We start from the raw sequence: 23954 nt of genomic DNA on the forward strand, positions 1-23954 counted from the left end.
AAAGCTGTTGTGAGCTATCTACAGCAACTGAAAAGTCAGTCAAAGAAAAGCATTAACCAATAGCATCTTTTTTCTGGAAGCCTGTCCGTGCCCGGCACCCCCCACCACCCAACCCCGCAAACTCACCTTGGACAGTTTTCAGAGAGAAGCCGTAGCTGCCACCCTCCTTCATGAGGTAGCAGAGCCGGGGCTGGGTCCGAGTCTGCACGCCTCCATTCATTACAGGGGAGAGTGTGTTATCACTCAGACTTTGCTCATTCCGACTCTGACCCAACTCTTTCAAGTCTACCAATGTATTCACTGCTTTCTCATAGGAATCTCCATCTAAAACTAGCAAAGTCACTGAATTGCCACTCTTCCTGACCAGATCCACAACCTAGGAGGGAAGAAGAAGATAACTTTAATAACCGTCTATCAGCTGCCAGAGGGAAATGCTGACCATCTGACTCAGCATCTGGCCTTGAAGACCCTGCTAGTTGGCCCCCGACACCCAAGAAGCAGCAGGCGGTTCCGCAGCCGCCTCCATCCCTGCCCTCCCGAGAGCCAGGTGCAGATTAGGCTGAGCTCCTGGCACTGCTGGAATCTACAGTGTGGCCCAACCCCAGCCCAGCGGGTTCTTACAAGGACTGGTTCTTTCTCTTTTTTTTTTGAGACTGAGTTTCGCTCTCGTTACCCAGGCTGGAGTGCAATGGCGCGATCTCGGCTCACCGCAACCTCCGCCTCCTGGGTTCAGGCAATTCTCCTGCCTCAGCCTCCTGAGTAGCTGGGATTACAGGCACGCGCCACCGTGCCCAGCTAATTTTTTGTATTTTTAGTAGAGACGGGGTTTCACCACGTTGACCAGGATGGTCTCGATCTCTTGACCTCGTGATCCACCCGCCTCAGCTTCCCAAAGTGCTGGGATTACAGGCTTGAGCCACCGCGCCCGGCCAAGGACTGGTTCTTTCTAGAGAGGAGCGCTGCCCTAGATTGTGACCATTCCTCCCGAGTCTGTGGGAGGAACAGCACAGTGGGGACAGCACAGTGTCAGGAAAAGAGGACACTTTCGGGGGCAGGCAGGATAGGGTAAGGCCAGCCTCTCTCATATATTCATGGCATGAACACGTCAGCAAGCTAAGTTACCCGTACTTAGCTTCCTAATCTGTGAGACTGTAACATCTACCACACGGGGTCACGATGGGGACTTGAGATAATGAATATAAAATTGCCTGGCACCATTTTTGGTGTATAGTGACCACGCAATTCATGTTAGACCTGATGCTATCCAAACCCAAGAATAACGTTTACAGTTCTGGGTTCCTCGCAGAGGACTTGACTGGTCAACATGAGGTACAGCAAGAAAGGTGTCCTGCCTTGCCAGTGGCAGCCAGGAAAGAATCAAACTCTACCAACCCCCAAAATTATCATCAGCAGAGATGTGGGGTTCCAAGAGGTCCTGGGAGAGGAGCAGAGCATCTCATTCACCTGCATATGTTCTTCTTCGTCCACAAAGACACCATTGACCCTAAGAACTCTGTCCCCGTCCCGGAGGCCAGCCTTCTCTGCCGGGCTGTCCTTCTCAACCACCCGGACCAGGTGGCCCTTGGTGTCCTTCTCAATGCGCAGGAAGAAGCCGTAGTTTTGCCCTTCTTTCTTGGACAGTTTACATTCTCGGGGGTTGAAGGTGGAGGTCATCTCTGTGATGAAAAAAATTAATAAATCCATAGAAAAGGAAATCTAATTGGAGTGAGAACCCTTCTTTATCAGTTATTTATTTTTTTCCCATACAATCTTGCTCTTTTGCCCAGGCAGGAGTGAGGTGGTAAGATCTCGGCTCATTGCAACCTCCACCTCCCAGTTTAAAGCAATTCTCCTGCCTCAGCCTCCAAGTAGTTGGGACTACAAGCATGCTCCGCCACACCTGGCTAACTTTTGTATTTTTAGTAGAGATGGGGTTTTGCCATGTTGGCCAGGCTGGTCTCGAACTCCTGACCTCATGATCTGCCCACCTCAGCCTCCCAAAGTGCTGGGATTACAGGCATGAGCCACCGTGCCCGGCCCATGGAGTAAGAACCCTATCTTTCATCTCCAATAATTCTACTCTTCCAATCACCAAATCTAGACTGTTTGGGTGGTAACGCTGGGGACACAAGAGGCCGCCTTCCAGAATTTGTTAATGATTTCCAAATCTGTTTCCCCAAAGACAACCTTTTTACTAAAGTGTCAGACCCACATATTTAACTGAGTACTGGACACAGATGCTTCCATTTCAGTATCTCCAACCAAACTCCTCTTTGTCCTCTGACCTAAAGAAATTAAGTCCAGGCCGGGTGCAGTGGCTCATACCTGTAATCCCAGCACTTTGGGAGGCCGAGGCGGGTGGATCACCTGAGGTCAGGAGTTCAAGACCAGCCTGACCAACATGGTGAAACCCCATCTCAACTAAAAATATAAAAATTAGCCGGACATGGTGACAGGTGCCTGGAATCCCAGCTACTCAGGAGGCTGAGGCAGGAGAATTGCTTGAACCGGGGAGGTGGAAGTTGCAGTGAGCTGAGATCGAGCCACTGCACTCCAGGCTGGGCAACAGAGTGAGACCCTGTCTCAAAAAAATTAATTAAGTCCAAGTACATGACCCAAAAAATTTATGACAAGCCTGCTCTTATTCACACATTTGAAGAGCTTTTCAAGTTCTAGGAATCGAGGCTAAACCTGTAGACGAGACAGACCCATACCTTGCCTCTCCTATTGGGAAATATAATTACATTCCTATAACCACATGTGGGGAGTGTTATGCTGGAGAAGAATGCAGTGATAAGGGGGAAAATAATAAAGGGTTTTGGGAATAGGGAGCAGGATGGGAAGAATTAAAAACTCTTCCTGGCCGGGTGCGGTGGCTCACGCCTGTAATCCTAACACTTTGGGAGGCCAAGGTGGGTGGATCACCTGAGGTCAGGAGTTCAAGACCAGCCTGGCCATCATGGTGAAACCTCATATTTAAAAAAAAAAAGAACACTTCCTGAAGCAATGACACTTCCAAGAACTGGAGGATTAGTAGAAGTCTGGTGAGGTAGGACAGGACAAGGAAGAGCTTAAACCATTAAAAAAAAAGGCCGGTTCGAGACCAGCCTGGCCAATATGGTGAAACCCCATCTCTACTAAAAATATAAAAATTAGCCAGGTGTAGTGGTGGGCGCCTATAGTCCCAGCTACTCGGGAGGCTGAGACAGGAGAATCACTTGAACCCAGGGGGCGGAGGTTGCAGTGAGCTGAGATCACACCACTGCACTCCAGCGTAGGTGACAGAGCGAGACTCCATCTCAAAACAAAAAATAAAAGCAGAGAAACCAGGCCTTAGAGCTGGTCCAGCATGTTGGAGATGCACTAGGAAAGGTGACTGTTCCGGCCCCTGAAGTCTCTAGCCAGAGCAGAGCAGAGATGCCCGATAGAGAAGGGATTCCTGTGGCTAGGTCAGCGCTCTCCCTCCTGGACGCTTTGTCACCCAGGCTGGAGTGCAGTGGCACAATCGCATTCACTGCAGCCTCCAACTCCTGGGCTTAGGCGATCCTCCCACCTCAGCCTCCTGAATAGCTGGGGCTATAGGCACATACCACTATGCCCTGCTAATTAATTTTTTTTTAGAGACTGTGTCTCGCTTCGTTGCCCAGGCTGGTCTCAAACTCCTGGGCTCAAGTGATCCTCGTGCGTCAGGCTCCCAAAATGCTGGAATTACAGATAGGAGCCACCATGCCTGGCCTGAAGCAGCTTCTGTTTCCATTCGTCCTGCCCCTCCTGTTGCCACACCGCAGGAAGACGGGACAAGTGTGAAACCAGCAGCGGGGGCGCCGGCACCCAGTTGTTATTAAGGAAAAGATTCCTGCCAGTGCCCCCGACACCTGCTGGCTGAAAGCTTTTCTGTTACAAGAGAATAAGAACGGGGGCCAGAACAGCAGGAGGCTGACACAGAAGGCAGCAGGCCATAACAGAGAGCTGGAGTCTGCTCCTCACACCACCTGCAGACCAGCCCTGAAGTTCCCCTCCTCACAGGTCCCTACCTACAAATCAGAATAAATCACCTGTCCCTTCCCTCCTGGGGGACAAGAACGGATGACCATACAGGATACGGGAGAGGGTGGAAAACAGGCCACAAAGTGCTCCCTGCACCCTGAAAGCCATGCCATGGTGATTCCAGAGCCATCCGTGACCTTCATGCCCACAGAGACGTACAGTACACATCGGACAGAAAGCCCCCCGCTGCTCACTGCCCACCATCTCATGCGATCTCAGCAAAGTCTAAAGTCCATGCTGCCAGGGGCAGGAGCAGCTCAGTAGCCAAGAAAGGAAGAAACAGACTCCCCATCGCGCACCAAGGCAGGAAAACAGCAAAGCCACACCCGCCGGTGGTCAACAACAGCAGCTCGGGAGAGCTCAGCAGCTCTGCCTCAACAACTGTGACCAGCTGCCGGGAAAACACCACCCCGGGATGAAAGGAGAAAACGTGGCGCCACCAGAGCTGAGTCACAGGCAGGCACCTGAATGTGGCCCATTCCGGCTCCCTCACCTTTCACTCCTTTCTGCTGATTCCGACCTGTGGGCATCAGTTCAGTTTCATCTTGAGTTCACATCTACGTCCAAGCTCACCTGTAGATCCCTTACACGTTTCAATTTCATAGAGCCAAAAGACCCCAAAAGAAAAAAAAACTCGAAAAAGATGAGGCCTCAATGTATTTTACTGGGAGGACTAGACAATAATTATATCAATGTGGCCGGGCGCGGTGGCTCACGCCTGTAATCCCAGCACTTTGGGAGGCCGAGGCGGGTGGATCACGAGGCCAAGAGATCGAGACCATCCTGGTCAACATGGTGAAACCCCGTCTCTACTAAAAATACAAAAAATTAGCTGGGCGTGGTGGCACACGCCTGTAGTCTCAGCTACTTGGGAGGCTGAGGCAGGAGAATTGCCTGAACCCAGGAGGTGGAGGTTGCAGTGAGCCGAGATCGTGCCATTGCACTCCAGCCTGGGTAACAAGAGCGAAACTCTGTCTCAAAAAAAAAAAAAAAGAAAAAAAAAGCTTGTCTCACATGGGATCCTGAAACTATCTGTTTCCTTTGCCATCTTGCAGAAAGATGATTCATCTTGTAGCCAAGGAGCTGGGCTGTGGTCCACCTCCAGGCCTGGTCTGTCTAGTGCACATTCTGGTGTTACTCTGGCCCCTAATTCAGAGCTAGGGTCAGACTCTTTTACAAGACTCTGTCTTGCTCCAAGATAAGGATGCCTGAGGCTCTGGAACACGGGGCCTAATTAACTCCATCTCATCTTCTGCCCATTGACAAAACCTGGAGATCAGACCCCTACGGTGGATAGATGCAGAAGAAGTGAAGGCCTATGGATTTCTAGAATATCATTAGCAGCAATTATCTGAAGCTGGAGTCCATTAAATCCAGCAGGCCGTATTCCCCAGTTCAAACAGCCAGAATACATGGTGGCATATACCTGGAGCCCGAGCTACTCAAGAGGCTTAGCGGGGAGAATTTCTTGAACCTAGAAGCAGAGGTTGCTGTCAGCCAAGATCGTGCCACTACACTCCAACCTGGGCAACAGAGTGAGACCCTGTCTCAAAAAATAAAAAATTGGCCGGGTGCGGTGGCTCAAGCCTGTAATCCCAGCACTTTGGGAGGCCGAGGCGGGCGGATCATGAGGTCAAGAGATCGAGACCATCCTGGCCAACATGGTGAAACCCTGTCTTGGAAAAAAAAAAAAGAAAAGAAAAATAAAATAAAAACTGGAGATGAGAGAAAGCTATAACCATTCCTGAGCTCCGGAGGGGGAAATCAATAGTTGACCACAAAGTTGTTTATCTGCGGCAAAGAGAACAAAGTGTTGGCTGGCGGACAGGAACCGCTCCGGGGTAAGAGCCAGTGAGGTTTTCTCTTTCACCAATCTTATTGATGAAAAAGCTAATTATCCCTTTAAACTTGGCTTTCTTCCAAAATGATTAGATTATTGCTGCCAGGAAAGAGAATACCGTGGCCATGGTGAAGAAGAAAAGTTAGATACCTTTTAGAAGTTAGGAAGGCTTGGCAATGACCGTGAGAAGGAGGGTGCTGTGACCTCTGCATGTGGCCAGAGTAGCAGGAACTAAAAGCCACTGGTCTATTTTCCATAGGAAAGAAATAGCTGGTGGAACCTAGGGGACTTCTTCCAAGCCACAGGCAGGCCAAGGGCACTCAGCCCCCAGACATCCTCAGCAGGATTGATACACGAGCTCCGTCCTTAGCACCACACTCACCAAGTCCTCTGAACAGAAAGCTGGGAGCTGTTCCTGTGAGACCCAAACAACCAGAAGAGTTCAGCTTTGTTGGCTGAGGATAAGAAGAGGTCTCGCCGGGCGCGGTGGCTCGTGCCTGTAATCCCAACACTTTGGGAGGCTGAGGCGGGCGGATCATGAGGTCAGGTGATCGAGACCATCCTGGCCATGGTGAAACCCCATCTCTGCTAAAATACAAAAAAATTAGCCGGGTGTGGTGGCGCATGCCTGTAGTTCCAGCTACTCAGGAGTCTGAGGCAGGGGAATCGCTTGAATCCGGGAGATGGAGGTTGCAGTGAGCCGAGATCGTGCCACTGCACTCCAGGCTGGTGACAGAGCAAGACTCCGTCTCAAAAAAAAAAAAAAAAAAAGAGGAGTTCTCATTTTCCCCCTCAGTTTGTGTGACTGAGGCTAAACACTACAGGACAATCCTCAGCAATGCTAGTTGGAGAGAGTAAGACCCCATTTCGATTGATCCCAACATCAGTGGGGCTTTAGGGAAGCCAGCCTGCCCTGTCAACCTGCATGTCAAAACCACTGCTGTTCTAAGATAACTGTTACATGTATCCTATTTTAAAATATCATGCAGGCCAGGCGCAGTGGCTCACACCTGTAATCCCAGCACTTTGGGAGGCCAAGGCAGGCAGATGGAGATCAGGAATTCAAGACAAGCCTGGGCAACATGGTGAAACCCTGTTTCCACTAAAAATACAAAAATCAGCCAGGCGCAGTGGCACATGCCTGGAGTCCCAGCTACTCAGAAGGCAGAGGTAGGAGAATCGTTTGAAGCCGGGAGGCAGAGGTTGCAGTGAGCCGAGATTGCACCACTGCATTCCAGCCTGGGCTACAGAGTGAGACTGTCTCAAAAAAATAATAAACGGATAAATATAAATAAATAAAAATAAAAAATATTATGCATCTGGGTATGGTGACTTACTCCTGTAATCCCAGCACTTTAAAAGATAGAGGCAGGAAGATTGTTTGAGCCCGGAGTCTGAGACCCAACAAAATTGGACCCTGTCTCTACAAATGTAAACATTTTAAAACAATTTAGCCGGGCATGTTGACACATGCCTATCGTCCCTGCTACTCTGGAAGTTAAAGCAGGAAGACTGAGTACAGAACCTCAAGGCTGCAGTGAGCCCAGATTGCACCAGTGCACTCCAGCCTGGGCAACGGAGCAAGACCCTGTCTCTAAAAAATAAAATAAAATAAAATAAATATCATGGCTTAGACAGGGAAGGGGACAAAGGTGGGGTGAAAGGATCTTGTTTTGGTTTGGTTTGAGATGAAGTTTCACTCTTGTTGCCCAGGCTGGAGTGCAATGGCACAATCTTGGCTCACTGCAACCTCCGCCTCCCGGGTTCAAGCAATTCTCCTTCCTCAGCCTCCCAAGTAGCTGGAATTACAGGCACGCGCCACCACACCCGGCTAATTTTTGTATTTTAGTAGAGGCAGGGTTTTGCCATGTTGACCAGGCTGGTCTTGAACTCCCGACCACAAGGGATCCACCCACCTCGGCCTCCCAAAGTGCTGGGATTACAGGCGTGAGCCACCGTGCCCGGCCCTCTCATGGGCTCTTTATGCTACGAATTAAGTTTAGGGGACTGCTCCCTACCTCCCACACCTAAACACCTTGAAAGCTGAGGCCAGTCCTCATCCTCCTCCAACCCTATGGGCAGAATTCACTCAGGACTGAGGCCCCAGGACAAGCAATGAGGAAGAGCGATGGTTGCCAGCTTGACTTCACAGTTCTCCGCTCCCTACCAATCTCTTCCCTTTCCCAATTAGCTTCTCAATTAGCATGCTGGGGCAGGTGAAATCTGTTTAGGATCATGAACATAGTTTCTTCTATTTTCCACTTCAGCATCAAGAGGACATATTACCTAAGCCCGATCTCATTTCTTCATGCCACAGCCATCCGCCCCTCGCTTATATGCAAAACACTGTCAGGTGATTGATAGGATAAAGTTAGACAGCCACCCTATTCTCAAGAGACTTTATAGTTGAATATAGTTAAGAAAATGTTTTAGAACAAAATAACTGGCCAGGCGCGGTGGCTCATGCCTGTAATCCCAACACTTCGGGAGGCTGAGGCAGGCGGATCACGAGGTCAACAGATCAGACCATCCTGACCAACATAGTGAAACCCCATCTCTACTAAAAATTAGCCGGGCGTGGTGGCACACGCCTGTAGTCCCAGCTACTCAGGAGGCTGAGGCAGGAGTATCGCCTGAACCCGGGAGGCAGAGGTTGCAGTGAGCAGAGATTGTGCCACTGCACTCCAGCCTGGTGACACAGCAAGACTCTGTCTCAAAAAACAAAAATTAAAATTAAAAAAAAACAAAAAACAACTATCATTGTGAGCAGAGTATAAGTGAGGTAAGACCCACAATATGAAACAAATTAAGGAAACCTTCAAGAATTAGGCAGGATTCAATTTAAGCCTACAGATGGATGGCACTTCAACAAGCGCAGAAGTAGGACAAGACCATCTGAGACACAGAACAGTGCAGACAGCAGGTTTTCAAAGTGGGAAAGTTGGCCAGGCGCGGTGGCTCACACCTGTAATCGCAGCACTTTGGGAGGCAGAAGCAGGCAAATCACTTGAAGTCAGGAGTTCAAGATCAGCCTAGCCAACATGGCGAAATACCGTCTACTAAAAAAATACAAAAATTAAAGCTGGGCACGGTGGCTCACGTCTGTAATCCCAGCACTTTGGGAGGCTGAGGCAGGCGGATCACAAGGTCAGCAGTTCGAGACCAGCCTGACCAACATGGTGAAACCTGGTCTCTACTTAAAAATACAAAAATTAGCCAAGCATGGTGGCGTGCATCTGTAATCCCAGCTACTTGGGAGGCTGAGGCAGGAGAACTGCTCGAACCTGGGAGGCGGAGGTTGCGGTGAGCCGAGAGCATGCCATTGCACTCCAGCCTGGGTGACAGAGCGAGACTCCGTCTAAAAAAAAAAAAAAAAAAAAATCAAAAATTAGCCAGGTGTGGTGGTGGGTACCTGTAATCCTAGCTACTGGGGAGGCTAAGGCAGGAGAATCACTTCAACCCAGGAAGCAGAGGTTATAGTGAGCTGAGATAGTGCCACCGCACTCCAGCCTGGGCAACAAAGTGAGATGCTGTCTCTAAAACAAATAATTAAAGTGGGAAACCTTAGGGGTGTGGTCAAGGAAGAGCTAAAACCCAATGTGGTTGAAGGACAGCCAACAGAAGGGAAATCATGGGTGACAAATTAGACTATAAAGGCCTTGAGGCCGGGCGCGGTGGCTCACGCCTGTAATCCCAGCACTTTGGGAGGCCGAGGCGGGTGGATCACGAGGTCAAGAGATCGAGACCATCCTGGTCAAAATGGTGAAACCCCGTCTCTACTAAAAATACAAAAAAATTAGCTGGGCATGGTGGCGCGTGCCTGTAATCCCAGCTACTCAGGAGGCTGAGGCAGGAAAATTGCCTGAACCCAGGAGGCAGAGGTTGCGGTGAGCCGAGATCACGCCATTGCACTCCAGCCTGGGTAACAAGAGCAAAACTCCGTCTCAAAAAAAAAAAAAAAAAGGCCTTGAATATCAGCCCAAGGGATCTGGCCTTTGCTTGGTGGCTTGGTGGCTTGGTGGAAAGGGGCATCATTCCAGGCTTTTAAGCAGAGGAAGGACAGGATCAGTGTTGGGTTCCAAGAATGGCAGGTAGGCTGGACTCAAGCAAAGACACACTGCAGAGAGACCAGGTGAGAGGCTGTTGTCAAAATCCTACTCACACACGATAAAGGGCCTGACCCGCAAGGCAGCTGTCAGAATGGAATGAAGGCGACAGAGGTGGAGGAACTACAGAGGGCACTAAGGGACATTATAGTAACTCTTCAACCTTGTTCCCTCAGATTTCTCCATGCAGATGACTCAGACAGAACGGCTGTGACAACACAGATGTCCAAAACGCCTTTTTTTTTTTTGAGACAGAGTTTCGCTCTTGTTACCCAGGCTGGAGTGCAATGGCACGATCTTGGCTCACCACAACCTTCGCCTCCTGGGTTCAGGCAATTCTCCTGCCTCAGTCTCCAGAGTAGCTGGGATTACAGGCGAGCCACCATGCCCAGCTAATTTTTGTATTTTTAGTAGAAACGGGGTTTCACCATGTTGACCAGGATGGTCTCGATCTCTTGACCTCGTGATCCACCCGCCTCGGCTTCCCTGGAGTTAGCCTTGATGAGATGGAACAGCTCTTCTCCAGGGGCAGGAGAGAAGTGGAAAAAAATGGTAGAAGGAAGAAACCAAGGTCACTTACCTCAGCATCAATCTCTCCTACGAAGTAGTTGACAAAATTCAGGAACTTGGAGAATATGGAGCACAAGCACCACAGAAAAATACTCTCTAGGGTCAAACGGGTAGAGCAGCAAAGGTGGCCAGGAGGGGCCGGTGAAGTAGCTGCTGCTTTTCATGAAAAGGTAACTCCATGGCCGGGCGTGGTGGCTCACGCCTGTAATCCCAGCACTTTGGGAGGCTGAGGTGGGTGGATCACCTGAGGTCAGGAGTTCAAGACCAGCCTGGCCATCATGGTGAAACCCCATCTTAAAAAAATTAAAAATTAAAAAATAAAATTAAAGAAAAGATAACTCCATGAGGAAGAGGAGGCCAGCATGCCACCTTTCCATTTTCAAGAGACTCTAGAAATCTAGATTTACATAAAATGTCCCCATTTTAAAAAACGGACAGCTATTTCAGACTTAAAAGAAACTCTATGTAAACCAAAACAGAATGGAGCCCCTGAGCTGGCGCTAAACTAAGGCCACAGAGTTCACTACAAAGAGTCGGTGAATTGAGCTAAAATGCCCAAGAAACAACTTAGGTTAAAAAAAAAATATATAATAAGCTTACAGCAGCAGAGGTTCTCATGGATTTTTCTCACAGTCATATACATCAAGCATAGAAAAGGAAAGTGGGGCCGGGCGTGGTGGCTCACGCCTGTAATCCCAGCACTTTGGGAGGCCAAGACAGGTGGATCACTTGAGGTCAGGAGTTCGAGACCAGCCTGGCCAACATGGTAAAACTCCATCTCTACTAAAAATACAAGAAAAAAAAAATTAGCTGGGCATGGTGGTGGGTGCCTGTAGTCCCAACTACTCAGGAGGCTGAGGCAGGAGAATTGCTTGAACCCAGGAGGCAGAGGTTGCAGTGAGCCAAGATTGTACCATTGCACTCCAGCCTGGGTGAAAGAGTGAGACTTCATCTCAAAAAAAAAAAAAAAAGAAAAAGAAAAGAAAAAATGAAAAAATCAGCCAGGTGTGGTGGTGGGCACTTGTAATCCCAGCTACTCGGGAGGCTGAGGCAGGAGAATCACTTGAACCCAGGAGGCGGAGGTTGCAGTGAGCTGAGATCATGTCCTTGTACTCTAGCCTGGGTGACAAGTGAAACTCTGTCTCAAATAAAAAATAAAAAAATTATCTTGGTGTGGTGATGGTGCATGCGTGTAATCCCAGCTACTCAGGAGGCTGAGGCACAGGAATTACTTGAACCCGGGAGACAGAGGTTGCAGTGAGCCAAGATCACACCACTAACTCCAGCCTGGGCAACAGAGCAAGACTCCATCTCAAACCAACCAACCCAGAAAGGTAGGACTGTGAGGATTTCTACATTTACAAGGAACACAGAGCTGGAACGTTAGACTGTGGGGCCAACAAGAATTGGCAGATAAGAGGATCTAGGCGTTTGGGACTGGGAAGATGAAATGTTTCAGGGACTAGCTCAGCAGCATGAGCGGGGAGGAAAGAAGGGACTTAGGAAGCACTTTCAAAAATTAATGGGTTGGCCGGGCGCGGTGGCTCACGCCTGTAATCCCAGCACTTTAGGAGACCGAGGAAGGTGGATCACGAGGTCAAGAGATCCAGACCATCCTGGTCAACATGGTGAAACCCCGTCTCTACTAAAAACACAAAAATTAGCTGGACATGGTGGCGCACGCCTGTAGTCCCAGCTACTCAGGTGGCTGAGGCAGGAGAATTGCCTGAACCAGGAAGCGGAGGTTGCGGTGAGCCGAGATCGCGCCATTGCACTCCAGCCTGGGTAACAAGAGCGAAACTCTGTCTCAAAAAAAAAAAAAAAAAAAAAAGGAAAAGAAAAGTCATCTTAAAAGATCTTCAGAGCAGGATAGTTCCCCGTGCTGCAATTCTAAAGGAGCCATGTGTGTATACAAAAGGGAACCTGTATTTTTGTTTCCATCTTTCCCTAGGATCTATTCTGAGTAACGTCAAGTAGAAACAGCAAGGTTTTAGAGCCAAACCTAGTTTTGAATCCTGGTTTCACTGCTTGTTCCCGGTGAGAACATGGGTGAGTTTCTTAATTTTGAGCTGAAGATGGAAGAGCCCCTAGAACAGGAAGCGCATGTGGGTGCAGCGAAGCTGACTTACAGGAGGACACGTGCGTCCTCTCGGCACAGATTCCGGAGCGTCGAAGTCCCCTCCGTGCAAATCACTCTTTCCTGTCCTCTGGTGGAAACCCTAGTGTAATGGGAATCCCATTTTCTGTGAGAACATTTGAAATTTGTTCCTGATTTTCTTTTTGCAGCAGACAAGATGCAATTATAGACTAGGAATAGGCAGGCAAAGAATTCTCTATCCGCTCAGCCCAGACCACTTCTGCAAAGCGAATTTCAGCTGCTGAAAAGTCAGGGCTGGAGATTTTGTTCCCCATGAAAGAAAGGTCAAATAATAAACTCTGGACTCAAAAGTATCCTGTATGTCTGACAGCCAGGGAATAACAAAACAGAACCAGATGCTGTGTATCAAGGAGGTATAAGAGTTCAGGGCGCCTTGACAGAATTTCAAAGACTAAGCCGGCCAGAGAGTTCCACCACCCGGAGTGGATGAGTGCTAACAGAAGTGAACATAAGGGACCCAAGGAACAGACATCAGAGGAGAAGATGGAGTGAGTGAAGCATTACCTTAGCTACAGCTACCTGGCGCAGCTAGGGACCGTCACAGCCAAGGAGTAACTAGTGAGCAGGCTCACTCAGCAGACAGCATCACTCAAATGCCCAAAGATCAGAGAAAGGGTGTGGGATAAACAGCATTCCGCTCAGAGGGAGAAAAATAGAAGGGCGCCGTCACCAGCAACGGCCAGATGCAATGAACTACGATCAGGAACGAAAGAGCCCAGGTACTGTCATCTCTGCTAATCTTCCAAGGTACTTGGAAATGGTAGGATTATTCCATAAATATAGTAATCTACACCTGAACCCACCATCACCCTACCTAATAGTAATTAGGAATCAATTATACAGTCAGTATCACACCACAAAGAAAACAGAGCCTCTCCCCACAAGGCACTTATGTAACCAACACCCAATCCATGAAAAAACTAAACAGTAAAAACTTAGCAGGACTGCTGGTGAGTAATGTTTAAACCCTAGTTACTTTGACTGCGGAAGGGTATCTGATTGTATAACCTAGGATGGAACCACACAGTAAATTATTTCTGTCTCATTGAGGCATAAGGAGAAGAAAGGGCAGGGTCTCTCTGGCAACATTCAACCTAGACATTATTTGCTTTCTACTGAAGTCCATGCTTGCCTGTAAAACACTCTGAACTTCAGCAAGAAAAAAGCAACATTCGCCGGGCGCGGTGGCTCAAGCCTGTAATCCCAGCACTTTGGGAGGCCGAGGCAGGTGGATCACGAGGTCAAGAGATCGAGACCATCCTGGTCAACATGGTGAAACCCCGTCTCTACTAAAAATACAAAAAATTAGCTGGGCATGGTGGCGCGTGCCTGTAATCCCAGCTACTCAGGAGGCTGAGGCAGGAGAATTGCCTGAACCCAGGAGGCGGAGATTGCGGTGAGCCGAGATCACGCCATTGCACTCCAGCCTGGGTAACAAGAGCGAAACTCCATCTCAAAAAAAAAAAAAAAGAAAAAGAAAAAAGCAACATTCTCAGGACGCTTGACCAGGTGTATCCGCATAGTGTGGACTTTGAGGAATGCTGTTCCCACAGCACTTGGTGTATCTGTTTAACAAGAAAGAAAAAAAACAAACCCACTAGACTTTTGTTAGGAAAATACACTTGGTGGAGACTGCGCGATGTTAAGTCAGCAACTAGAGAGAGGCTGAGAATTCGCTACAGGCATCAGCCCTGACTCCAGGGCTTCACGCCTCACATCAGCCATGTCTTCAGAGCCTGCCACGGAGCCTTAGCACGTGCTGTCTCTTCCAACAGCATAAGCAAAAACTAAATCCTACTATATCTGAGCTGGTACTGACAGATGTCTCTAGCAAGGAAGAGATAAAGGAAATTGAGTTTAAAGATAAACTCGGCCGGGCGTGGTGGCTCACACCTGTAATCCGAGCACTTTGGAGGCCAAGGCGGGCAGATCATCTAAGGTCAGGAGTTCAAGACCAGCCTGACCAACATGGTGAAACCCCGTCTTTAAAAAAATAAATAAATAAAGATAAACTCAATTTCACCCTTCTTCAAATATATTTTACCTAGAATGCAGATCATATTTAAGGCTCGCCAAATTTCTCCTTTGAAAAGCAAGGCATGGGCCAGGCACGGTGGCTTATGCCTGTAATCCCTGCACTTTGGGAGGCCGAGGCAGGTGGATCGCCTGAGGTCAGGAGTTCAAGACTAACCTAACCAACATAGTGAAATCCCATCTCTACTAAAAATACAAAAAGTAGCTGGGCATGGTGGCAGGCACCTGTAATCCCAGAGGCTGAGGCAGGAGAATCACTTCAACCCTGGAGGCAGAGGTTGCAGTGAGCTGAGATTGCGCCATTGCACTCTAGCCTGGGCAACAAGAATGAGACTCTGTCTCAAAAAAAAAAAGAAAAGAAAAAGAAAAGCAAGGCATGTGGAAATTCAAATACTCAAGTATATTTACTTTAAATAATTAATATTAAAAAATAGAAGGAGAAGCAGGGCTCTAATATATGTATTTGCTGAGTGTACTTTCCCGTTGTAATAGTTAACTGGTCTTAGCCAGGGATACACTTCCAATGTGAGAAATTAATGAACTGCATTCCGTTGAGAATTATCTAGAGAAGAGTGATCACAGACACACTGTCATGTAAATGAGATAATTTTTATCTCTCATTTGTGATAAAGAATGGTATCTACTGGCCGGGTGCGGTGGCTCACGCCTGTAATCCCAGCACATTGGGAGGCTGAGGCGGGTGGATCACGAGGTCAAGAGATAGAGACCATCCTGGTCAACATGGTGAAACCCCGTCTCTACTAAAAATACAAAAATTAGCTGGGCACGGTGGCGCGTGCCTGTAGTCCCAGCTACTCGGGAGGCTGAGGCAGGAGAATTGCCTGAACCCAGGAGGCGGAGGTTGCGGTGAGCCAAGATCGTGCCATTGCACTCCAGCCTGGGTAACAAGAGCGAAACTCCATCTCAAAAAAAAAAAAAGAATGGTATCTACTTATCTCAAAGTTCACTTGACCTGCTGATACTAAGTAACTTCCCTACCCCCAGCCACCATAAACAATACTTTGTCCTATATGGGAAGACTCTGGGCTGGAGTTCAAGGCCTTTCACAATTTGATTGCTTATCTAAGAGTTCCAGCAGTTGGGAGAGGGATTGTGGAGCCAATATTGTGTGGAAAGAGAAGCACCCACAGAGAGAGGTCACCCTCATGCTGCTGATAGAACTGCTACCTGAAAACAGCTCAGCCAACCTGAGGGTCAGCTGAGACAAGGGTGTTCCCCAAATCGGCATTTTGCGTTCCATGATTTTTGTATTTCTACTCCCCTCACTTTTGTTGGTATGTCTAGACTACACGAGTCCTGCCTCAAGACAAACTTTCTGACCTTGATTTTATTAGACTACCGTCTCAAAAAAAAATCATTCAAGAAAAGGAAGTTCAATCTTGCTCAGGCACTGAGGCTTAGCATAATCCAGCCCTACCTCGGGCCCCCAGCTCCTCGGCAAGCGCCAACTGGTCTCTGCATGGCCACCCACATGAGCCTGCCCTTTGCTCATGCCCTGTGCTCTGCCTGGAATCTCTCCCCTCCTTGTGACTACTTATTCATAGTAAGTGCTAAGTAAACATTTTTTCCAGGTAAACAAATTTAAGACCTACCATTTTCAAGGCTCAGTTCAAATTCTAGATTATATGTGAATGTTTCCATGACCACCACAGTCTGAAGGTATCATTTCATCATCCGAATTTCAGTTCTCACTCATATACTTAACGAGTTATATGTAATACCTACTGCAAGGCAGGTATCAGGATTCAACCCAGAAGAGCTACCGTCTGCCCTGAAAGAGCCCAGAGTCCAGAGGGGAGAGTCATGAAGCATAACTGCTGAACAATATTTAATATGTTGTTTTTTTTTTAAGACAGGGTTTCACCATGTGGGTCAGGCTGGTCTTGAACTCCCGACCTCAGGTGATCCACCCGCCTTGGCCTCCAAAGTGCTTGGATTACAGGCATGAGCCACAACGCCTGGCCTATATTTAACATTTAACAATATTTAAATACAAAGGCTTTCTTATCGTTCTGTATATTTCCTGAGCTCCTACTAGGAATTGGAACCAGCCTGGGTACTTTTTACGGGTTCTGATTCAATCCTGATGGCCATTTTACGAGGAAAAAGAAAAGAGAGTCTGAAAAGTTAATGTGATTTCCCCTGGCTATTTGGATAAGCAGAGCCTGGATTCAAACCCCGTTGAGTCTGGCTTCCTTCCACCCTCTACCCTGCCTCCCACGCCTGAGGTATAGGCTGTATTCTGGAAATAAAAGTAGTCAGACTGGGAAGAGGAAATCATCACAGACAGAAGGAACGCATGAGCTGCATTCCCAGAATGGTGAATGGTGCGGAAAAATCAGAGCACAGTTAGATGTTGAAAGAAGGAAGTAGGCTGTGAAGCACCCCAGACTCAGTCCAGTAGACTATAAAGGAGCTTCAGTGTCCATGTCCTGTGTCCCCAGCAAGATAAGCTTGCCTTTTTTTTGGGGGGGAGCGGAGAACGAAATCTTGTTCTTGTCGCCCAGGCTAGAGTACAGTGGCACGATCTTGACTCACTGCAACATCTGCCTCTCAGGTTCAAGCGATTCTCTTGCCTCAGCCTCCCAAGTAGCTGGGATTACAGGCACCCATTACCACACCTGGCTAATTTTTGTATTTTTAATAGAGATGGGGTTTCACCATGTTGGCCAGGCTGTTCTTGAACTCCTGACCTCAAGTGATCCACCTGCCTCAGCCTCCCAAAATGCTTGGATTATAGGCATGAGCCATTGCACCCAGCCAAGATAAGCTTTTCTTTTTTTGTTTTTTTTTTGAGATGGAGTCTCACTCTGTCACCCAGGCTGGAGTGCAGTGGCATGATCTCTGCTCACTACAACCTCTACCTTCCAGGTTCAAGCAATTCTCCTGCCTCAGCCTCCCAAGTAACTGGGACTACAGGCACACACCACCACGCCCAGCTAATTTTTGTATTTTTAGTAGAGACAGGATTTCACCATGTAGGCCAGTATGGTTTCGATCTCTTGACCTCCTGATCCACCCGCCTCGGCCTCCCAAAGTGCTGGGATTACAGGCGTGAGCCACCACGCCCAACCCAAGGTAAGCTTTCTTAAGAGCAGGTACCATAGCTCCTTTCTGTATTCTCACATCATCAAGTATGTACTCAATACAACTGGTGAAAAACCCACGGGCTTTTCTGGATCATTTAGCTTTGTGTCCGGAACTAGGTTCCAATATGCCCATTTGACTGATGAGGAAACAGAAGCTTCGAGAGTAAACGTCAGTCTGATCTGGAGAGCAGGTTTCCAATCCCCATGTTCATTTCCTTCATCACTTAGCCATGATACCCACCGGGAAAAGTGATTAAGGAAATCTGGGCAGTCCCTCATGAAGGACCAAAGAAAGAAGTTGCTGAGAGCTTAAGGAAAACACGTCTAGCTCCAGCTTGCTACTCTCATCACATTCCTGTGCAATGAAAGAGAGAATCATTTAACTAAGATGTGGCTAGATAAACCCTTTCCCACATGATCAGACCCTGGACTTTGGATGTCCTGAGAGAGTATTGGGAGTCCTTCAACCTCCTTTCCTGAGGAACACCTTATCAAAGCCATCACTATCTGCATCTGTTCTTCCAGCTCCTTCCATGCCACACTAATTGCATTTATGCAAATCTGCTCCATGCCAGGTAGTGCTCAAGGGACTGGTAATACAGCAAGTAACACAAAAGACAAGATCCCTGCACTCTTTTTTTTTTTTTTTGAGACAGAGTTTCGCTCTTGTTACCCAGGCTGGAGTGCAATGGCGCAATCTCGGCTCACCGCAACCTCCACCTCCTGGGTTCAGGCAATTCTCCTGCCTCAGCCTCCTGAGTAGCAGGGATTACAGGCACGCGCCACCATGCCCAGCTAATTTTTTGTATTAGTAGAGACGGGGTTTCACCATGTTGACCAGGATGGTCTCAATCTCTTGACCTCGTGATCCACCCGCCTCGGCCTCCCAAAGTGCTGGGATTACAGGCTTGAGCCACCACACCCAGCTGATCCCTGCACTCTTGAAGCTTAACATCTGGCAAAGGTGACAAGTAAAAAGTAAAATGAGATGACTTTTTTTTCCCCTCAAAACGGAGTCTCGCTCTGTCACCCAGGCTGGAGTGCAATGGCACAATCTTGGCTCACTACAACCTCAGCCTCCCAAGTACAAGCGATTCTCCTGCCTCGGCCTCCCAAGTAGCTAGGATTATAGACGTGCGCCACCATACCCAGCTAATTTTTGTATTTTTAGTAGAGACAGGGTTTTACCATGCTGACCAGGCTGGTCTCAAACTCCTGACCTCAGGTGACCCACCCACCTCAGCCTCCCAAAGTGCTGGGATTACAGACATGAGCCACTGCAACTGGCCAAAATGAGATGACTTCTGTTGGTAAGCCTATGAATTATAGAGATACTAGTGGCATGGAGATGCGAGGCTGATTTAGAAAGTTCTTCCTGGGGAGGTGCCATTTGAATTCATACCTGAACAAGGAGCTCACCTTCAAGGCTCCAGGATCTACACTTTGCCAACTCCTCAGTCGTAAGTGAGCAAACAGAGCCTCAAGAAGATTAAAAGACAGGGACAAGGTCTCCCAACTGACTGCAGTTTGTCTCTTCCCACTATTCTACAGAGACTTTGGATATACACATTTGAAATCTAGGCAGCTTAGGCTTTTTTTTTTTTTGAGATAGAGTCTCGCTCTTGTTGCTCAGGCTGCAGTGCAATGGTACGATCTCAACTCACCATAACCTCTGCCTCCAGGGTTCAAGCGATTCTCCTGCCTCAGCCTCCCAAGTAGCTGGAATTACAGGCATGCGCCACCACACCTGGCTAATTTTTGGGGTTTTTAGTAGAGATGGGGTTTCTCCATGTTGGTCAGGCTGGTTTTGAACTCCTGATCTCAGGTGATCCACCTACCTCAGCCTCCCAAAGTGCTGGGATTACAGGCGTGAGCCACCGTGCCCGGCCACGCTGTGTTTTTAAAAGCTGATGTATTTAACAGGGATGTGTGTTCTGAATTCAAGTGACCTCTGTCCTGCTTTCTGCCAGCTGGTTGAGCCCTGAGCTGGAAAACATTCACGGTTGGTTGTTTTCTTGAGACACGGTCTCACTCCATCTCCTAGGCTGGGGTGCAGTGGTGCGATCGTGGTTCACTGTAGCCTCACCACAGGCACATACCATCACATGGGCTTAATTCATTATTATTTTTTGTAGAGACAGGGTCTCACTTCATTGCCCAGGCTGGTCTCAAACTCCTGGGCTCAAGTGATCCTCTCGCTTCGGCCTCCCAAAGTGCTGGGATTAGAGGCACGAGCCACCATGCCTGACACACATTTGTACTTCTAATTTTATTTTCAGTACACCCTTGGAGAAAAGATGACAGGCCTTCACTTGATAGATAATGAAATTGAGGCTCCAGATGGCTGAGTATTTTATCTAATGGCCTGTCACTAGCAACGGAATCAAATGATGATTTGTATTCCAGTCCTGTTTTCTTTCTGCTGGATGAGGAGTAGCTGCCTAGCAAGTGGTCTATGAGTCTAAGACATCACTACCAGCAACTTCACACCCTGTGGTGCAGAGAACGTACAAAAGTCAAAGATAAGCACAATTTCCTATCAGAACAGAAATTCAAAGACCGTGAGAGATTTGCTGCAGACCTCAGGTGACTGGACAATTCTTCCCTGAGGCAGTCCCCGCTCCCCGCTCTTGGCTTCTGGATACAAGACTGAAAGCTGCTATGGCAACACATTGCAGAGATTTTAGTAAATAAAGAAGAATGTGTTCCTCAGAGCCAATCCCCAAATCTTCATAGCCAGATCCAACCCAGACCAGCAGTCTTGATAGCTACTGAAGTCTTAGGTAAGTATGTATGTAAGTCTCATGACTCTTCTGCTTAGGAAATAAACAGCTAGTGGTTTCCAAACCTACCTGCACTGATCAGAATCACCTGGGAGAGTTTTCAGATAAAGATCTCTCATTCACACAAGACCTGGAGACTTAGAAATCCCAAAAGCCAGAACCTGGGGAATCTATGTTTTAAAATTCAGCCAGCCTGGAAATCCCCTGGTTTTTCTCATGTCTTAGCGCTCCAGTGTGATACAGAGAGGAAAGATGCCTGCTTTTGCTATCTAGTGGGCAAGCTAAGTTAGGCTGCATCATTTAAGAGCTGCTTCCAGAAGTCTTCCCTGCTACCCAAGGCCCCTGCACCAGTAGGAAGATCCCAGGCGTATCCACCCGGTTCCCCGTGAAGTCTGTTGTCTCACTCCCTTTGGCTGCACATCAAACCCCTGTCCAACCCAGGGAAAGCTTTTTCTGAGATCAGTTTGCCAATTTCTTTGTGAAGCAGATCCTAGCCTGCAAGGGTGAGGGGAATCTCCAGCAGGAAGAATCTCAGAATGTGGATAATCCCTCACCCCCAACCACCATCAAAGGGGCCTGGCTCCCTCCCCATGGGACTCTACTCTGCCCTCGAGAGCCAGCTACTGGCTCGGAAAAAGAAAAAAGAAAGAAGGTAGTTCAGGCCCGGTGGCCAGCATCCTCAAGGAGGACAGGAGCAGTTCTTACCTGGAGCTGGAAGGAAGAGGAGCCGCACTGTTTGTTCGCTCGGGAATTCTGTCTCTGTGGGTGAGCACTCGGCTTGCAACTCACTGGACTTTGAACAAAGATTGATTTAAAAGCTGATGTATTTAACAGGGATGTGTGGTCTGAATTCAAGTGACCTCTGTCCTGCTTCCTGCCAGCTGACTGGGCCCTGAGCTGGAAAACCTGATAAACCTCAGCAAACTGAACGCGCTGGCCCACCTGCCTGGCCCTGCAGGGATGCCACTCCCCGCCAGCCACTCCCAGAGAACGAGGAGGGCAGAGGGGGCGAAGGACAGCCAGGGAGGGGCACCTCAGCTTTCCTTGGTACTCTCCCTTGGGCAGATGCCTTGGTCATACCCAACCAACCCCCAGTCCTGTTAAGATCCTCCAGTCCCCCATCCTAGGGTCAGGGCTGAGGCTCATGCAGGAGCATCCTCAATCCCTGAGGCGTCCCCAAGGAGCAGCAGTAAAACCTGTAAAACTCCCACCCAGGAGGCCAATAAGCCCCAGGAAATGGGGCCAAGCGCTCAGGCCACCTATCCAGCTTCCCTCTTCACTGGATTCTTACTTGCATGCTCCCTAGGAGTTCAGCAAGCAAAGCCCTCTCTCTTTTGTCCCAGGCTTCCTCCTCCTTATCCACTCTCTCCCCTCGCTTTTTTTTAAATCTTTCTCACCTGACGGTGCTCTTTCTGTTCTCCAGCCTAGCGATAATTGTCTTCCCCTTCACACACTCAGAGCCTCTAGGGCAAGCCCAGCGGGGTAGGTGGAAGTCATTCTTACAAACTCCTCCATCCTGCTGCCTGAGCAGTGGGCTGCAGCCGGCGTGCTCAGCCCCAGCCACGATCGGCAGCTGATCCCTATCAATCAGCAGCACCCACACAGACAATTCTAGCACCGGGCTTCTCACTGACCTGGATCCTCAGCCAACACTGCAAACCAGGGCAAGAGATTGCTCCCGGCACTGAAGCAAAGCGAACTACAGGCTGAGGACTGGGTGACCTCACCCCTCTTCCACCCACACTGGAAGGGCCATTTGTCTTTGCTGGGCCTTGGCTTTGCCCCCAACAAAGGCATGACCTGAGTCAGTGGGTAAACGGTTTAAAATGACAAACACCGGCCTGGCGCAGTGGCTCACGCCTATAATCCCAGCACTTTGGGAGGCTGAGGCTGGCGGATCACGAGGTCAAGAGATCGAGACCATCCTGGTCAACAAGGTGAAACCCCGTCTCTACTAAAAAATACAAAAAATTAGCTGGGCATGGTGGCGCGTGCCTGTAATCCCAGCTACTCGGGAGGCTGAGGCAGGAGAATTGCTTGAACCCAGGAGGCAGAGGTTGCGGTGAGCCGAGATCGCGCCATTGCACCCCAGCCTGGGTAACAAGAGCGAAACTCCGTCTCAAAAAAAAAAAAAAAAAAATGACAAACACCAAGCAGCTTCCTCATACCAGCTCATCGTCCTCCACCTTAAGGCTAAGCCCTCCTGGCCTCCTCTATATCTTTCAGAGCAGAAGGTAGAATGGGAAAATCTGGATTTAGGATCAGAACACCTGAGTTCACTGTAATCCCAGCACTTTGGGAGGCTGAAGCAGGTGAATTGCTTGAGCTCACGAGTTCGAGACTAGCCTGGGCCACATGGTGAAACTCCACCTCTACAAAACGTTCAAAAATTAACCAGGTATGGTGGAACATGCCGGTAGTCTCAGCTATCTGGAGGCTGAGGTGGGAGGATTGCTTGAACCTGAGAGACAAAGGTTGCAGTGAGCCGTGATCATGCCACTGCACTCCAGCCTCGTGACAGAGCAAGACCCTGTCTCCAGGGAAAAAAAAAAAAAGAAAGAGAGAACACCTGAGTCCAATTCTGATTCTGCCATTTCCCAGGTGTTTGATCTAGAGTAACTCATTTTTTTTTTTTTAGACAGGGTTTCGCCATGTTGGTCAGGCTGGTTTTGAACTCCCGACCTCACGTGATCCGCCCGCCTTGGCCTCCAAAGTGCTTGGATTACAGGCGTGAGCCACCACGCCCGGCTAGAGTAACTCATTTTTAACTCTCTGGGTTTCACTTAGCTTCATCATGTATCAATAGTTGTTATTGTATGGTTTTTAGAAATTCAGAAATTTTCTTTTTTTTTTTAAGTTTTTAAAGATGGATTCACACTCTTTTGCCCAGGCTGGAGTGCAATGGCATGATTGCAGTTACTGCAACATCTGCTCAAGCGATTCTCCTGCCTCAGCCTCCCGAGTAGCTGGGATTACAGGCATCCACCACCTCGCTTGGCTAATTTTTGTATTTTTAGTAGAGACGGAGTTTCACCATGTTGGTCAGTCTGGTTCTTGAATTCCTGACCTCATGATCCACCTGCCTCAGCCTCCCGAAGTGCTTGTATTACAGGCGTGAGCCACTGCGCCTGGCCTCGCCTGGCTAATTTTTGTACTTTTAGTAGAGACGGGGTTTCGCCATGTCAGCCAGGCTGGTCTCAACTCCTGACCTCGTGATCCACCTGCCTCAGCCTCCCAAAGTACTGGGATTACAGGCATGAGCCACCGTGCCCAGCCTCCACTTCAATTTTTAAAAATTGGCTGGGC

At 48.7% G+C, this 23954-nt stretch overlaps 1 protein-coding gene across 4 annotated transcripts in view; it reads right to left on the reverse strand.

Annotated features, from left to right (window-relative positions):
- PDZK1 (PDZ domain containing 1) overlaps window positions 1-22249 on the reverse strand; it is a 39483-nt gene extending 17234 nt beyond the window's left edge. Inside the window, exons 1-4 of one of the 4 annotated variants that reach the window (XM_021672698.2) lie at window positions 22046-22249; window positions 21354-21436; window positions 1465-1676; window positions 127-376 (exon numbers count right to left, since the gene is read on the reverse strand). In XM_021672698.2, the coding sequence (XP_021528373.1) occupies window positions 127-376; window positions 1465-1674 (460 nt within the window). In that variant the 5' untranslated portion in view covers window positions 1675-1676; window positions 21354-21436; window positions 22046-22249. Of the gene's footprint in view, window positions 1-126; window positions 377-1464; window positions 1677-6037; window positions 6141-8852; window positions 8941-21353; window positions 21442-22045 lie in introns of those variants that run through there. The other 3 variants (XM_021672697.2, XM_064370881.1, XM_021672699.2) reach the window with 3 other exon arrangements.
- Between the last annotated feature and the right edge of the window lie 1705 nt (window positions 22250-23954).

The sequence above is a fragment of the Aotus nancymaae genome, unplaced genomic scaffold, assembly GCF_030222135.1.
Source record: "Aotus nancymaae isolate 86718 unplaced genomic scaffold, 86718_ANA_hifiasm-v0.15.2.pri h1tg000108l, whole genome shotgun sequence".
Lineage (NCBI taxonomy): Eukaryota > Metazoa > Chordata > Mammalia > Primates > Aotidae > Aotus > Aotus nancymaae.